Raw genomic sequence first — 18,617 nt, 5'->3', positions numbered from 1 at the left:
ACATGCCACCTTAGAGAAGCATACACAAGGTTGAAGCTTGAAGGGAAGGTACCAAAGAGATCACTGCTCTTCCGGTAGATGGACCAATTTCACGTTTTGCAGCTCACTGGACAGGTTACTACCCATAACCTTGTTAGATGACATGGAAACTTTGATGGCATTCTTTCTTATCCTGTACATGTGGACATCGAAATTTCAGTGAAATAAATGTTCACCAACACATTAAAAGTTTCAACATGCCAAGGCATATGTGGCATGCACCATGTGTCTCACAAATCGTACACGTGGATGCGACTCATCAAAATCGGACGAGTCATCAAGAAGGACATATGTCAACATTTCGCGGAAAGGAATTATTTGATTTTAATTTAATTAAATCAAATGTTAATTGATGGAGTCAAATCACGAACCGGCTCACAAATCGAGTCATAGTTCTTTTATCAATTAATCAAGTCCACAATCAAGGTCAAATCCATATGTAGTAAAGGTTTTGAGAGTCTATAAATAGGAGGCTCCAAGACAAAGAAAAAGGTTAAGAAAATCATTCATGTCTAGACGTTGAAGCTTTGAAACTCTGAAGTTCTCAAGCACTCAAACCCCCTAAACTCTCAAACACTCAAGAAGACTTGGAAAACCCTTTGCATTCTTCATCAAACTCGTGAAGAATCACCAAGCAACCCTACACGTGCCTGTCCTTCCATCGCCACAAGCCAAATCATTGCGGCAATCGTTCATTCGAGATCAAGTCATCGCAACTCTTGGATTAGCAACACTACACACCTTACATTTCAGAAATCGAATCAGAAGATCAAGTTTGTAAAGAGATTGTAACCCTAAACTCATTAATACAATACATTTACTTTGTACAAGTGTTCTTGTTTCATTTGCTACAAGAAATTCGTATTTACAGTACCTTTTAAAGGAAAACTGCAAATAGAAAACAAATGAAAAAAAAATGGTGGTTTAAATTTACATCTTTAGGAAGTAAAGTTGCTTAAAAATTCCGCACCATGCTGCGTTTTTAAGATCCTCCGCGTCTTGATAGGTTTGTTTTCTGAAGGTTATTTGGAAGACTTGGAAACATGAGCCCATGAGTCAAACATGTCCAGTTGGTTTGAGCTTTGATTAATGTGTACTTTGAATGCACGGGAATATCAGCCCATTACCGAACTGTGATGTTATGACTTAGCTCATTCTCTCAAGAACAAAAGATGAGATCACGATCCCATTGCATGGTTTATTTCATGAAGAGTTAAACACGGCTGCCTGCCGATGAGCATTCTTTAGAACATTTAATTCAATGGAGATGTTATCAAAATGTCTAGTTTTATTTTTATAACTGATGTGGCAAAGTAAAATTTTAAAAAGTCTCATCATATTTCAATTGAGATGTCAAATTAAAATACGTTTTGATCATGTATAAAATTAATTGAGTTAGAATTTAATAATAAAATAGTTAATAAGTGAAGAAAATTAAAGAAATATATGTGGGCACAACGTTTAAAAAAAATTGGAATTACCTTCAAATTTGACATTAAAGTGGAGAATGTCAATCCATGTAAGATTTTGACATCTCCTTTAAAACCAGAAAATCCTTTTTTGTTTTTGTCAAAAACATCATCATACTGAAGACAGTGAAGAAAGTTTAGGTTCCATCATAAAACCAATTGGCAATATGGGAAGTAGTCCAACTCCTTTCTCAACACGGCTTCTCACGTGTAGCAAAATTTCAAGCCTACCATGTGGAACACAACGGGGTGATGTCAAGTGGAACACAATGGGGGGTGATGTGGAGTGGAACATAATGCGGTGATCTGGAGTGCATATGGTCGTTTGGCTTCACACGTGGGACAACATGCTTTAATACCATAAAGAAAGTTTAGGTTCCACCATTAAACTAATTGACAATATAGGGGTTAGCCCAACTCTTTATAAGCTGATGCAAAGTCTCTCCTCCGTCAATGTGGAACCATTCTCTACGAGAAGTCCTTTCTCATCATGCTTTTAACAACCCAAAAGTTGTGTATATTTGAGTTAACATTCGTTTATTTATTTATTTTTTAAATATTGTATATTGTTTGTTTTATTTTTATTGAAAATTAAATTGCATGATTGTGCTTGGTTTGATGCTGTATTTATAATGTGGGGGTGAGTACTTTGGCTCACCCTTATTAACATACCCAACAAATGAGCAAGTGTCACAACATTTTGTATTTCCTTTGGTCGAGCTCACAACATTGTGTTTTGAGGCTTATTTTGTTTGAGGTCAAAATATATTTTTGAGTTTCAGAATTAATTCAATCTACACTTTTACTTAAAGAAAATGAAGTGTGGACCTTAACTGAAGAGAAAAATTGTATGTATTGACATGTTTTAAAAAATGAAATATCCATCAATCTACGTCAACATACGAAATTATTTGTTAACTTAAGTCAAAATCCACAATTTCCAAATGTTGGCTTACGGAGATTGCTTCTTTTACGTTTTAGTTGAGATTCGTTGTTGCACATGCCTTTGATTTACTATCAAGGTTTTAACGAATATCGTTATTTTATTAAAAGAAAATTTCAAATGTTGGCCAAGCAAGTTGCTAGTTAGCCAAAACAACGTACTCGCCCCCCTACACTTGATTTTGATATGTCGCTTGAGGGATCACAATAGTTTAGAATTAGACTATTGCCTTGTAAAAACAAAACAATTCTTCGTGTTGCAATGTTAGAACCTCCCCAACTATAATTTAATTAGATCACCACTCGATAGTTGGTAAGAGCAGCGTGTGCCCTAACCCTCTTACCTGAGTAAGTTCATATATAGATAGGGATTAGGCCCAATCCTCAAATGTTTGTATGGTGGGCTGTGTGAGAACAGATAAACCCAAACCAAGTAGAACTTGCCCCGAACCATTCCCTGTTGCAGGTAGTGACTACCGGTACAAGTGCAAAGTGCGTCTTCTTGTTTGCCTACAGCAGCAACCATATTTCACTCGTTATATAAATTCATGTTATCGCCTACTTGGCTTCTGCCTCTGCCTGCCTTCTTCTCTGCATCCCTCATCTCTCTCTCTCCTCCCCCCCTCTCTCTCTCTCTCTGGTTGTCTCTCCAGGCTTTAGACCTCCCTCCTACCCCCACTCTTCTCTCTCCCTCCCTCTTTCTCTCTCTCTCTAGCTTCCCCTTGGATTTTTGTGCCATTGTTGATGAACAAATCCTCAGAAACAAACCATTGATTTCTGATAACAATTTGACTCGATTCTTCATTTGGGTTGTATCCAAAAAGAGTGTTAATGCTGTGAGTTGACAATCCGAGAGGTCGAGTTCTTCAGCGGATGATGATGAGGTCTGCCTACTGCTCCTCTTTTCATGTTTCTTGGTTTTTGTTTTGCTTGATTGGTGTGCGATTCTCAACGAATTGGTCCGAGCCATCGATTGGTTTTGTTGGCTGGTTGGTTCTTGGGATCGGATTTCATCATTTCTTCCTGTTTCTGTAACTTTATTTTCTTTCAATTTTCTGAACAATCGTTCGTCTACTGGATGAGAGATCTTATTCTCTCTCCGATTTTTCCACTTGGGTCTGTGAATCAGTTTCTGGGCCCAATCGGATTCGGTTGCTGAAGCAGAAATGCTTCAGCTCCCGCAGATAACAGAGCTCCGATTCTTCAGATTCAGCTCTCTGTTGTCAGCTGCAGAAAAATGGTATTTGAAAACTGGTTTCGATTTCGAATCACTCGTCACCAACATTCAAACCAATCTCACTACTACCCAGCTTCTGTTGACCAATTCTGATTCTCCGTTTTCAATCAGATTGCAAAATTGTTTCCAAAAATTTCGGCTAAGATCTTGAGTTTTGTCATCTCTTCAGTAAAACACCTAATCCAACCCAGAAATTCTGAGTTCGTTTTATTTGTTTCCTTCTCAATTCGTACACATTGACGTCGATTTGTTCTTCGATTTTATGAAATCAGCTGCGGAAACGAATTTGCATTTGGATTTCTCTAATGGGTTGTTCTTGAATTTTGTTTTTTTTTCAGGTACCAGAGAGTGAGCCCAGATTGCGTCCCTCTGAGCAATGGCAAGAAACCAACCATGAGAGCCATATCCAAAGACGACGGGATTACAGACGCCGTGACAACAAACACTACAGTCACATCTCTAGAACCCACCAAACCCTTCAGATTCCGATCCCAACCCACGCCTCAAGACCCGACCCAATCCCAATTCGGAGCCCGACCCACTTCCCCAAACGGTGAAATCCACCACCAGACCCAGCAGCGGCAGGACAAGAGTCCCAGCCGGACTCCCAGTCCAATCCGCGGCGCCGGCGATGTGCTGCTGCAGTGGGGCCAGAGAAAGAGGTCGAGAGTCTCCAGGACCGAGATCCGAGCTGTCACCGATGAGTCCTCTTCGTCGGCTCAAGCGAGGCAAGCTTCAAAGCTGCAGAGGAGAGACAAGTCCATGCCCCCGCCTCCTCCCCCGCCGCCCCTTCCGTCTTCTTGCTCCGCTACGTCGTCGTTTTCCAATGGCAGCAGACTGAGAAAGGAAGCCTCCGGGTCGCTTCCTAGCAGGTACCCTTTACCTACCTTCCAACGCCTTTCATTATTTTGTTTTTCTTTCTTTCCTTTTTTCTCCCTATGGATTAATAATATTTACCTCTTTTTAATTCCCACTGCTCCAGATCACTTGGTAGATCTTACATTATTTCTGTTGTAAAAATATTTAAAGTCCAGTCCTCCAATCAAATTGGTTTACTTTTTGGGCCACCTTTTTTCCTAATATATGCTATGATTTTATCATGGGGTTTTTCCCAATTAGGGTTTGCAGCCTGAGATTCTGTTTTTTCAGAGACTGTTTAGTCCTTTGGTTCAAGATCTAAAATTTGCAATCCCTTTGGGTCCCTCTTGGTACAACAAACAAACCCATGTTCTTGTTCAGCTGATCCTGTTCAATCCAACTTCAAAGACCACATTTTTTCTTTTGTTTGACCCTTTTACCCCTGGACTCACCCTCAAATTTCATCAATCGGAGTCTCTCTCTCTCATTGAGTGGGTATCAAAAGAGAAAGAGAACAAATGGATTAGTGCTCTGTTTGGCTCCCTCTGGCTTTTTGCCTCTTTTTTTTATACCCTTTTTTTGTGAAGTGGATTTATAAAGATATTTGTTCATTAAATTCCCCCCTCATACCCTTTTGTCCTGATCTTCAAAACCCCCAAAATCTCATCATCTTCCTTGAAAATCCTCCCTCCCAATTTACCCTTTTTACCTCATTGGAATTTGCAGTATTTTTTTTTTTATAGATTTTCTTGGAGATTGTGAGAGTATTTATCTAGTAAATTAGTATATAATAGAAGGTTAATCATGCTTTTTCTTCATTTAATTGCGTATTAAACCCTGTCCTTTTCTGCTGTCTTTCCCTCTGATCTGCTCTGAGGAAGAGTAGAAAAAACCCTCCACCTAATCTCTCCCACTCCCAAAGGCCCCTCCTTTTTCATCCATCTAAACCTCCCCAACTCACCCATTTATTACAATCTCCTTTTCTCTTTTGCCATGACCAGGAATTTGGTAGATCGATCTGCTCCCGTTAATGGGTCACCATCGAGAAACCCTACTGGTGGCAGCAACGGCCGAGCTGCTTCCAGATCCACGGCGGGGAAACGATCTCCTCCGCCGGAGAAAAATGAGAGAAAGGTGCCGGCTTGCTCAGGCAGGTCATCAGCAGCAGCCAAAGATGACAACAAGCCAAATGGAGCTCAAGCTGATCGCGGGAATCATGCTGATTCCAGTTTGTTGCAATCGGATCAGTTGGCCGTCGGGGCAGGGGCGGATAATTCTTCCGCCGCAGCTGCAACGGCGGCAGCGGAGAAGGTGAACTACGAAGTGGTGGAGTGGCCGAGAATTTATATTGCTCTGTCGAGGAAGGAGAAGGAAGATGATTTCCTTGCAATGAAAGGCACAAAGCTCCCCCAGAGGCCCAAAAAAAGGGCCAAAAATGTTGACAGAACTCTACAGGTATAGTAAAATCCAAATCATTGTTCTTCAATTTTAAATTTAATTTTAATTTTAATTTTAATTTTAATTTTAATTTTAATTTGGGCTTAATCGAAAACAAAATCTTAAATTAATTTAATTAAAATATCTTCTGGTTGTTGTTGGCAGTATTGTTTTCCAGGTATGTGGCTGTCTGACTTAACAAGGAATCGATATGAGGTCAGGGAGAAGAAATGTGTGAAGAAGGTAACATGCTTGCTCTGCTTTTTCCTGCCTGTAATCCTGTCTTTTGCTCTGTCTTTGATGAAATTTACTTTTACTACCCCTAATGGCATAACCTTCCCAATTTACCCACTGGATTTGAGGTCATTTTTTTTATTAAAAAGGAAAAAATAGGTGAGTTTACTGTTATCACAGCGTTTCGATTCAATAGGTTTCAATAGAACATGTCAATAGTGCGTTGTCATGTGACGAAAAATTTAAACATGATAATGCAGTAGCGGTTGTAACGTCATGTGGCAGTAAACATGAACCATGTTAGTCATTCACTTTTTTGCCTAATTGACATGCTCAAAACATTGTGATTGCTTGTCCTCCACTTTTTGTAGAGGGAATAATTAGGTGCTTTAAGTGGAGAATAATAATTAATAATTAACATTGTCGATTTGTTAAGCAAATGCATATACTGTAATTAAATATCAAACGTTGATTTGTTTATTCACATATATAATGCAAGAAATAATTATATAAAATACAAAACGTTACATAATATTTTGGTCCACTTTGTGCTGATTGGGTTGGATTTGCATATGCAGCAAAAGCGAAGGGGACTCAAAGGAATGGACAGCGTCGACAGTGATTCCGAGTAGCAAGCTTTTTATTTTTATTCCAAAAATTGTATAATTTATCCAAAAAAATTATAGAAAAGATAAAAAAAACGCTGTAAGTCAGGGTGGGTGGGGGTCGGGGCCCCACTCTCCGAGTCGTTTCACGGCCTTTTCGTAGTCCACCTGCCCTTGCTTTGTAGGACACTGTTCTCGCCGTCGATGTCGATGATGATGGGTTTTGTTTTGAGGATCAACGGCCGAGATGTTCTTGGGGGTTTCAAGGGTAGTTCTGAGATTTTGGATTTTGGGGTGGGGGTATTTTGGTCAGCAGAGTCACGGACTGAGAGGTGGATGTACAGGGATTATTAAAGAGGAGCTTTCATCCTCATGACTCGGTCTGTGTCCGTCAGCCAACTCGGCAATTTAGATAAAAAAATATAGCTAGAATTTTCTCTTCTGTTTTTTTCTTCGAAGGTGGCTTTTATTATTATTATTATTATTATTATTTTAATTTCTTTTCTTCTAATTTATTTTTTTCTGTCATGTCATCGAATAATTAATGTTGGCTGTGCATCCCTTTTGGTGTTTTTTCATGCTAATCTCGTGTACAAAGCTGCTTTGCTTCTGCAGTTCCCCTCCCATCAATGACAAAGCTGTTTCACTTTTCTTTTTGTTTTTCTTTCCTTGTAAATTCAAAACTTTACTACGTTGTGTTAGGCATGCATCCGATGAATAAAACGTTGCAAGGCATGCACACACTATCATTTTAGTTTCGTTAGCCATGCGACGAGAGTAGGATGGAAACGGTTATGCCGGACGGATAATCGCGGTTATTTACCTATAACTGTTTACCTATTGGGTAATTGCCTAAACGGTTATACCCATACTCATAACCGTTTATAAACAGTTAACCATACCCATAATCGCATACCCATTTAACCGTAACCGTTTAATACCCGTTTATCCATTTACCTTTTTTAACCCGTTTATCTTTTTTTTTTCCAAAGAAAAAACAAAACAAAAGGATCAATCAAATCGGTAATATATTCATAAAGTTTAAACCGGTTATAATAACAAAAAGTTCCCACATAAGACAGTCATCCAAAACAAACTAAGGAGTTGCGTACACCAAAGTTTATATTCATGATACCGATTATAAGAAGGGTATCATGAATATATTACCAATTTAGTTGAAATGTTGTAATATATTCATGATATCGATTTAGAATTTTGATTGGCATCTTGAGGCTATTATTGATTTTCTGACCTTAAAAGTAAATTCCTGGAATTTGTGGTGGAAGCAGGGCATGTATTTGTGTGAATTCGAGTAGCATTTGTCAAATATTTGGATGAATGTCTTATATGGCTTGTTGTAATGTTGAAATGTTTCTATATGCAATTTATCTTCAAAATTCTAAACAACTAAATCGGTAATATATTCATGATACCCTTCTCATTTTCCAGGAAGTTACGTTCACCGTTTATGTTATTATAAATCGGTAATTCAAAATTCTAAACAAAACAAACTAGGGAGTTACATACACCAAAGTTTAAACCGGATAAGAAAAATGTTCCCCACACGAAAGCCTTCCCCAATTCATTTTCCTCACCAAATTTTACATATATAAAATAAATGAATAAACGGTTACCCATTTATTTCAAGAAGTTACGTACACTGTTTATGTTAACTTTGTGTTATAAATCGGTAATTCAAAATTCCAAACAAAACAAACTAGGGAGTTATGTACACCAAAGTTTAAACCAGGTAGGAAAAATGTTCCCGACACGAAAGCCTTCCCCAGTTCCCCTTCCTCACCAAATTTTACATATATAAAATAAATGGGTAAACGGTTATTCGTTTATAACCGCGGTTAATACCCATAACCATCCATTTAAATTTCACGGGTAAACGGTTATACCCATAACCGTTTATTTATCTAAATGACTACCTATAACTGTAACCGTGAAGTTTAAATGGGCGGATAATCACGGTTACCCATAACCGCGGATATTTTGCCCGTCCTTAGAGGAGAGGGATAGACTCGTTAGTTTGCACTACTCCCTGGCCTCGTATTGATCTGATATGGGTTTTTGCTTCATTGAAACCCATATCATGGTGTTTAACTTAGTTATGTCCAGGTCTACAATACGAAGTCTGTTTTATTTTGGCATGGTGTTGTAAACGTGTAAAATACAATTAATACATTAGTGGTGGTGGGATGTTTGTGTATAAATTCCATTCTTACTCTCCAGTGAGGGGCTCTATATGAGGTTGGAAAAGTGGTGGATATAGCTCATTTTAGAGCTTCAGGAAATCTTTGAGGCTTTATAAAAAAATCTCTCCCAATGAGGGGCTATATCTTTCGAGTTCTATATGTAGCTATATATATATTTATTTATTTATTTATTTATGTAGTAATTTGATTAAGTGATGATTTTTTTTTGTGTTAGCTTTTCTTAAGTTGAATTTTAATAAAAATTCATGGATTCATCCCAACTCAAAATTTAATAAAAATTTTAAAAATTCATGAATTTTTATGGAGTTTAATTGATTTGTAGAGATTTTATATACAATTTTGATTAAATTTCCTCGAAATCTTATGGGGAGATGTGAGATTTATGGATGCTTAAAATACACTACGAAATCTCTTCAATTCCCTCTCATTCCTCAACTTCTCCAAATTCTTTAAATTCTAATTTTAATTGAATACACCTGAAATGTTATAAACTTCTTTAAAATCCTAATTGAATACTACCGGATTTCTAAGGATTTTAATAAATTATCTTAAAATTCTAATTGAATACACCTTGAATTTATGAGAATCACTTAAAATCCTGATTGAATACCCCTAGATTCATTAAAATAATTAAAATCCCTCAAAATCTCAATTGAATACACCCCCCTAAATTTTTAAAAGGGTTTTTAGCCAAAATAGTTTTTGAGATTTGCATAACTCATCACTTTGATATTTGAGATTTGAAATCAATAGAAGTGGTCCATGAGTTTGTCCACTATCAATCATTTTGGTTCTTACATAAAAAAATTATATTAAATAAGGACCAAAATGACAAAAATATCCTCAATTTAATAAACAAGAGGTCATATGATTTGACATAAATTAAGGGTATTTTTGTCATTTTAATCTTATTTAATGGAGATTTTTCATGGAATGACCAAAATGATTGATGCTGGACAAACTCAGGAACTACTTTTATTGATTTCAAATCTCAGAGACCAAAGTGAGGAGTTATGTAAATCTCAGGGACCATTTGGCTAAAAAGCCTTTTTTTAATGAACCTTTCAACCTAAAAGTTCAAATTGTGGCAAAGTTAGATTTTATCACTTATGAATCGTTCGTTGGATTAGATTCTTTTATCTCAATCTCATCCGTTGAAAGAAACAAACCCCACTTCGCCTTCTAATATTACTTGATTTTCATGTATAACACAACAATTTACCTAGCACCAATTGGTAAATTAGTATCATACAATTTTGAAAAAAAATTATTTAAAAATTTCACCCACCAATGCACATGAACGTTAAATCAATTTGAAATTTTAATTCTTATGGAATTTAAAAGAATTATTAATTACCTAAATTGCAAGAAAAATAAGAAAAAAAATAAAATAAAAGGAGAGTATAAGTATATTCACAAGTGGAGGGCGAGTGATAGAATTTTACTCACATGGGTTGCTATTTTTTTTGTGGGACCCACTGTTTTTTAGGGCTAGATGTAGCCCAATTTTATGCTACTCAAGAAAGGAAGTTGCTAGCCTTTATGGTGGATCTAGCCCCCTTTTCAGACTCATTAGGGATGAAATTTCTCGTTATGACTTAAAATGTAGTAACCTCATGAAGGATAGAGCCCCATTGGGGATGCTCTAAAGAAATGGCAACCCAACTCAAAAAATGCATCAACTCTAATCCAGCATCCTGAGTCTGATTGGAGTTTGCAAACTTGTAAAATGGGCTGAAGACTTGGAATTTGGACACCAACAGTCCAATTAATTTACTTGTACGTTCTCAGCAGCCACCTGCAAAAAAAAAAAAAAAAAAAAAATCGTACAAATTTATAGCTGCCATGCTTGTTATTCTACCCTATCATTGCACTCTATGCTCTTCTTGTTTTTTGGCAGTCACTTTTTTTATTTTATAACTTTGTAGAGACGGATTAGGTAAAATTAGTTATTCGTCAACAGTCGTGTGCGAGCACCAAATTTGTCTTCCAATGAGTTTGCAACAGAATTGCTTGCCTCCTAGGAGTTCAAATAAACTTACGACACCTTTACCTCGAAGGCAACTCGTTTTGGGGCTCGATTCCAACTTCTATTGGAAACTTGTCATCCTTAAAAACTCTAAACCTTCAGAGGCAACGATATGAACGGATATATTCCCGAAAGTTTTGGGGCAACTTTCTGAGAGTTGACCTGGATTTGTCTAAGAACTCATGGGAAGACAATTTAACAGAAACTCATTTGATAAATCTCACGAGATTAAAATGTATTGATCTGTCCATAGATCAAGATGTCGCTTAATTTCGATGTGACTTATGAGTGGATTCCTCTTTTTCCAGCTCCACACAATTTACAGTACAAACTGTAATGTAGGTCCTGCCCTTTCTGCATGGCTTCAATCTCAGACTGAGTTACTTAATTTCACCCTTAGCAGTACCAGAATCTCAGATAATATACCAAATGAATGGTTGTTGAACTTATTTTCCAACATCGTACATGTCGATTTATCTCACAACCAAATCCGGCGAAAGCTTCCATTCCAACTCAAATTTATATCATATAGATTTGAGTCATAATCAATTTGAAGGTCCACTCCCACCTTTATCTAACAATGTCTCTGTCCCCAATCTCGAAAGCTATTGTTTTTTTTGGGCCTATTCCTTCAAATTTCGGACAACTGATGCCCAAATTAGAAATTTTGCATCTTGCCGGGAATCACTTGAATGGTACAATTCCATCCTCTCATTGCAGCATGCAAAACTTATCAATCTTGTCCCTAACGAGCAATTGGGGTAATATTCTGAGTTCAATGGGTGTCTCGAGTTCTCTTGTTATATTGAAGATGAACAACAACAATTTTGGCGTCAAAATTCCTTTTTGAGTTGAAGAATGCAACTTCTTTGTGCAATATTGATCGGGGCAACAAATTTACCAGAAGTGTTCCTTTATGGATCAGATTACACTACTCCGAGCTGTGTACGCTACGTTTGCAATCCAACATTTTAAGTGGACATATTCAGCGCCATAACAAACTTTCAGGGACTATTCCCAAGTGTATGAAGAATTTGACTGCTTTGAGATTATTTCCATATCATAATTATACAGTGCCTACATATTATGATGTGCAAACAACAGTCATGGCGAAGGGAAGTGTACTTGTTTATTACAAGATTTTGAAATGGGTGTATAACATTGATCCTTCATCAAATAATTTAGAAGGCAAAATTCCTGAAGAAGTGACCAGCCTCATTGCAATGGGGACCTTGAGCTTGTCAAGAAATCAGAAGAGGGAACATTCCCTCAATGATTGGAAATTTGCGTTCATTGGAAACTCTTGATCTCTCACACAATCGCCTTTCCGGACAAATTCCTCAAAGTTACTCCTCTTTAACAATATTGGCTCACGTGAACTTGTCTTTCAACAACGTGGCTGGAAGAATTCCTTTGGGCAACCAACTCCAGACGCTTGATGACTCATCCATTTATGAAGGCAATCCATCACTCTGTGGGGTTCCTCTTTCAACGAAGTGCACGAGAGATGAAACACCTAAGAAACTGCCTTTTTGCTCTAGTGATGCAGAAGATAATAAAGTTGACAGCGATGACGAAAAGCTTTGGTTCTATGTGAGTATAGAAATTATGGCTTTAATTTGTAATGTATTTCATGAGTTTAATGTACAAGGGGTCCATATATATATGAGAAGAAAAAGGGGGAAGAAAGAGATATAAGATAATTGCTGCAAGCAGCCAACAGAAAAGAGAAAAAAAGGAGACTGTTACAATTAGCCGACAAGGACTGAAAAGGAAGACAAATTAGACAAGCTAGCCTAATCTACACCTTACAAAAAATAACTTGCTCCAATCAATCACCTCCCTTAAATCAAGGAAAGAAGACTAATTACTAATTACAAATAGTGCCTAGAGTTATCCCTAGAGAACATGGTAACTGACTTTAGAGGCCAAAATACACTTCAACACTTCAACACTCCCCCTTAAGCTGGATCGAGGAGGTTAACTGAGCCAAGCTTGCCTAATAATCGATGGAACTGAGTGGATGCCAATCCCTTTGTAAAGAGATATGCCAATTGATCATGGCTTCGTGTGAACATGGTCCGGATGATTTGAGTTTGAACTTGAGCTCTGATGAAATGACAATCCACTTCAATATGTTTGGTTCTTTCATGGAACACTGGGTTGGCAGCAATGTGCATGGCTGCATGATTATCACACATAAATGACATAGGAGTAAAACTAGAAAACCCTAAGTCTGAAAAAAGCCCTTTAAGCCAAATGAGTTCACAAGCAGTGGCTGCCATGGAACGATACTCAGCCTCTGCGTTGGAACGAGCAATTACCTGTTGCTTCTTGCTCTTCCATATGACAAGGTTTCCACCAACAGATGTACAATAGCCTGTGGTGGATTTCCTATCAAGTGCATTACCTGCCCAGTCAGCATCTGTGTAGCTGCTAATGATAGTGGACTGATTATTGTGCATGGTAATTCCTTGCCTTATTGAACCCTTGAGATAACGACGGATTCTCTTAACAATGTTAAGGTGATCAACAGTGGGAGAGTGCATGAACTGACTAGCCAAGCTCACTGCATATGTGATATCTGGAAGCGTGATGGTGAGGTATATGAGCTTGCCCACTAATCTTTGATAGTAGCTTACATCATGCATGGCTTCTCCATCTATGTTAAGCTTCAATTTACAATCAACATGAGTGATAGAAGGCTTGCAGTTAAGCATTTTTGCTTCCTGAAGAAGATCCAATACATATTTTCTTTGATGTAGAAATAGTCCTTTTGAAGAAGTTGCCATTTCGATGCCCAATAAATACTTTGTTGATGCACAATACCGGAGGGGTCTTGGAACAACATAAATCCGACCATGAATTTGTAAGAAAGTAAAGAACACAAGATGTATTGTGGTTCACCCCAATGTTAGGGCTACGTCCACACTGATGTTGATATTGTTTCCCTCTGAATGGTGAATATACAAGAAGGCTAAAGACATTGTGCTCTTTAGCCTATTTTCTGTGTTTGCCCTTTCTGAGATGTATTCTCTCTTCCCATGGCCTAAACCTTCACCCCTTAATGAGGAGAGTGAGGAGTTTTTTTTATAGAATAAGGGCTCATCACTTATTACATATTTACCCCTTCATTTATTACATAATTACATTTGAGTCCCCCGAGTATTTATATGAGGTCTAAATACGGATGCCCTAAATATGGTACAAACAGTAGTCCCCCAAGTCTTCAGTCAAGAGAGTCTTTTGGTTGGAGACTTGAAATTCAGTCCATGTGTAGGCCGAAGTAACTAGATGTTGTCTAGAATTGATACTCGATACGAGCCGGTGCTCAATGTGAAATGACGCTCAACTAGAAGTAGCACATGTTGCGAGGCTGCTCAGCTTGTGGCTTATGTTGCATTGGTTGGCTCGGCTTGTGGCGTTGAAGGTGAGGGAGTCATTTTTATAGAATAAGGGCTTGCTCCTTAATACATAAATGACGGGCTAGAGTTGATGCTCGTGGCGATGCGGTTGCTCAGCAGGCGGCGATGCTCTCTAATGATGGTGAGGGAGTCCTCTTTATAGAATAAGGGCTTGCTCCTCAATATATAAGTGATGGGTTATGAGTGATGCTCGCGGCGAGACGGTTGCTCAGCTGGCAACGATGCTCTCTAATGATGGTGAGGGAGTCCCTTTTATAGAATAAGGGCTCGCTCCTTAATACACAAGTGATGGGCTAAAAGTCTCTCTCTAATGAAGGTGAGGGAGTCCCTTTTATAAAATAAGGGTTTGCTCCTTAATACATGAATAATGGGTGCTCTCTAATGAAAGTGAGGGAGTCCATTTTATAGAATAAGGGTTCGCTCCTCAGTACATAATAATGGGCTAAGTCCCCCAAGTATTTTTCATGAGGTCTAGTTGTGGAAGCCCAATATATGGTATATAATGTAGTCCCCCAAGTCTTTAGTCAATAGGGTTTGTAGGCTAGAGACTTCAAATTCAATCCATGTATGAGCCGAAGTGGTGGTTGTTCGAAGGCGGTCTTTGTATACCATGCAAGCTTTATAGGTGAAGCTTTGAAAGTGAAGTTTTATAGGTGAGGCTTTGAAAGTGAAGCTTTGAAGCTGGAGCTTTTGTAAATGAAGATTTCGAAGCTAGAGCTCTATAAATGAAGCTTTCGAAGCTGGAGCTCTTGTAAATGAAGCTTTCGAAGCTGGAGCTCTGTAAATGAAGCTTTCGAAGCTGGAGCTCTGTAAATGAAGCTTTTGAAGCTAGAGCTATGTAAATGAAGCTTTTGAAGCTGGAGCTTTGTAAATGAAGCTTTCAAAGCTGCAGCTTTGTAAATGAAGCTTTCGAAGCTGATTGACATGAGTGATGCTCATGAATGTTTATGTTGATTGACATGAGTGATGCTCATGGATGTTGACATGAGTGATGCTCATGAATGTTGACATGAGTGATGCTCATGAATGTTTATGTATGATTGACATGAGTGATGTTCATGAATGTTTATGTATGATTGACATGAGTGATGCTTATGTATGATGGTGATTGTCATGAGTGATGCTCATGTATGATTTTTTGAAGGACGGGTTGTACTTCTGATCACTTGGTTTGTGATAATAACGACAGACTGCTGAATAGTTTTGGAGTATTGGACGTACTTTTGATCACCTAGTTGGTGATAATAGCAGCAGGCTGCCGAATAATTTTGGAGTACTAGACGTACTTTTGATCACCTGGTTGGTGATAATAGAGGGTTTCCGGTCAGACAAGAGATCACCATGAGCACGTGGCTCATCAGTTTATAAGTTGGTAGACTTCTTTAATCAGCAACAATGTTGATCAGTGGATCTAGTTGCTCAATAATTCCTGACAATAAATGACAGTATAAGTTTGGCCGTATAATGAATAAATCAAATTGACAAAGTTTGTCAAGGCAAAAATATTGTACTGTGTGCCTTCTGTGAATAAATGATTTATTCTGTTGTGTGATAAATGACATGTTGCATAAATCAACAATATATTAGGTATTGCCTAAATGTGTGTGTGTATATATATATATATATAATCATGAATAAATGATTTATTCAGTTGTTTGATAAATGATATGCTGCATAAATCAACAATATATTAGGTATTGCCTAAATGTGTGTGTATATATATAATCATGAATAAATGATTTATTCAGTTGTTTGATAAATCACATGTTGTATAAATCAATAACGTGGTAGTAATCATATGATATCAGAAATAATATTATTTAATCATAAGTATCATGACATAAAAATAATAAAATTATTATTTTTTAATTAGCCATCATGAAAAAAATAATAAGATATTAAATAAACAAATGATAATTTTAAATAAATAAGCCAAAAGATAAAACGCTTATCTTTTTCCATGTGGTCGACAGTTGTAGGTTGTTGATGCGCGCCTACTCAAGCGTTTTACTGATTCTTTTCTCTTTTGGCAGATGGCAGACATCAACATAGCCTGTTATCTTTGGTGGGGTCGGTTAATAATGGTGAGCTCAGAAACAGCTTCACATCTCTTTTTGTTATCCATGATGCAAGCTTTCATTTCAATAGTGCCATTTCAAAAAGCGCATCCGCTTGCTCCACGGATAGAGATCGAAAGGAGGAGGAATAGTGTTTGGGGTCGGTCGGAAGTAGAGAGAGGTGGATTCGTCCTTGGGGATGGCGACGAAGAGAAGTGCCTCGGTGGAGATGAGGAGGTCTAATGTTTTCTCGTCTGGATTTTCGTCGAAGACGGTGTAGTACTTCCGTTGTACGGTCTCGCGATACTCGGACGAGATCTTTTGTCTCAGAGCATTGAAGCTATCCATGGAGTCATTGAGCTTCTTACGAAGGCCGTTGAATACGGAGATCCGTGTTCGGTCTGACGACGACCCCAACCTGCAGTTCGGCAGGCTTCGGTTCGCGGCGTTGGATCGGTCTAGCACCTCGAGGTAAAGTTTCAGCACTTTGGCCTTCTTCAGAGCGAGAGTGACGTCAGCGTCCATGCGGGATCGGAGGTCCTTGACGGCGGAGGCATTGTGGAGCGTCTTACTTTGCTCGTGGGAGTACTGGAGGCTGAAATACACGTCATCGAGCTCCTTGAGCTCGTCCTTGATGAACTCGATGTCAGTGAAGAACTTGTCGAGGTTGACTCTGGCGGCGCACCACCCAGCCTCTGCCGTTGACCCCATCTCGATCAAGTGATCATCACGCCGCAGCGACTACTTCTGGCTTCGGAACCGCGAGAAGAAGCTGGAGAACAAATCGTTCATGATTTTGCGAGCTTAGAGTTTTTCAAATCGAAATCGAAACCAAAATCTGATCAGAATCGATAAGAATAATTGGGAATTTGGAATGAATTGGAGATATGAAATTTTAGGGAGGGGGTTTGAAGAGGAATGTGGGGGGCGGTAGATTTAGTCAACGAGGACTCAGATTGTTCAGCTGTCGATCATGAAAGAAAGCAGACTTTGTGGTTGGTTCAAAACACAAAACCAGGCTCCGAATGGATATAAATTGATAAATTTGCCGTATCACCATTCTTGAAGAAGGTGTTCCAAAGAAAATCAAGAGGAAGATCCTGGCGGGCAAGGAAGAGGAAAATGACTTTTGGAGGGCCTTCAAACTGATTATTGTGAATGATAGCGGGACACCTTGTTGGGGATGCAAAGACTGGTGGTTGGTCCTTGGACTGAGAATGGATTAGTCTAAGGAACGCCAACAAACATAGCAAGATGCTGAGAACGATGAATAACCTTGAAACGAAGCTCAAAAGCCGGCTCATGGATGCTGAAGAAGCTCTTTTCTTGGCCATGGTTACTTTTCCTCTCATTTCCTCGTGCAATAATTTGGAAGAAAATGAATTCTTCTTGTACTCTAAATACTCGGCATAAATCCAAGCTGAGATTATCGGAATAACTCCGAGCAAGAATAAAACCTGGCTGACAGTTACAGGGCTAAAGATCATCATCTTTGGAAGGCCGCGGATCGGAATGAGAGGAGAGATTAATGAGCAAGCGTTTCATAAATCCGATTCGATCAACGGCTGAAATCTGGTGACGTAAATGCAATCCCCGTCTGAAGAAACTGGCAGATAAAGATTGCTTCTTGTTCTTCTCCATCATCCATGCCCTGCTAAGGTGCCGCTGCAGCTGCTCGTCCAAGCTCTTCAGATCTATCTGATTCGCCCTCACATACCCACTTCCGCCTCTGCCACCATTACTCTTCTCCCTTTTTTTTTTTTTTGGTTTGGTGTCAGAAAGTGAAGAAAGCTCGCTGCTTTTGGGGTAGTCAGTCAATCACTGTATCGAAAACTGTCTGTTTCTTGTGAGGATGTTGCAGAAGGAGGAGGAGGAGAAGGGTTCTTGGGTTGTGTAGATTCACGGTGGTGAGATGAAAAAAATGAAAGAGATCTGACATAGCTTTTTGTGTCGTTTCCTACAGACGGCGCCAAATGTTGATGCACAAAACCGGAGGGGTCTTGGAACAACATAAATCCGACCGTGAATCTGTAAGAAAGTAAAGAACACAAGATGTATCGTGG

At 38.6% G+C, this 18,617-nt stretch overlaps 2 protein-coding genes across 2 annotated transcripts; one reads left to right on the top strand and one right to left on the bottom strand.

Annotated features, from left to right (window-relative positions):
- The first annotated feature begins 2,969 nt into the window (after positions 1-2,969).
- On the top strand, positions 2,970-7,473 carry LOC126624017 (uncharacterized). The gene is made up of 5 exons (XM_050293013.1): positions 2,970-3,334; positions 4,026-4,559; positions 5,547-6,000; positions 6,148-6,225; positions 6,795-7,473. The coding sequence occupies exons 1-5, from the start codon at positions 3,324-3,326 to the stop codon at positions 6,846-6,848; spliced, it is 1,131 nt and encodes a 376-aa protein (XP_050148970.1). The 5' UTR covers positions 2,970-3,323; the 3' UTR covers positions 6,849-7,473.
- An 8,902-nt stretch (positions 7,474-16,375) lies between these two features.
- LOC126621461 (syntaxin-121-like) lies at positions 16,376-18,292 on the bottom strand. Its single transcript, XM_050289960.1, has one exon. The coding sequence runs from the start codon at positions 17,263-17,265 to the stop codon at positions 16,639-16,641; it is 627 nt and encodes a 208-aa protein (XP_050145917.1). The 5' UTR covers positions 17,266-18,292; the 3' UTR covers positions 16,376-16,638.
- Positions 18,293-18,617: the final 325 nt, after the last annotated feature.

The sequence above is a fragment of the Malus sylvestris genome, chromosome 5 (genome assembly GCF_916048215.2).
Source record: "Malus sylvestris chromosome 5, drMalSylv7.2, whole genome shotgun sequence".
Taxonomy (NCBI): domain Eukaryota; kingdom Viridiplantae; phylum Streptophyta; class Magnoliopsida; order Rosales; family Rosaceae; genus Malus; species Malus sylvestris.
The sequence above is the reverse complement of the archived record's forward strand: the minus strand, read 5'-3'. Positions and strand labels throughout refer to the sequence as shown.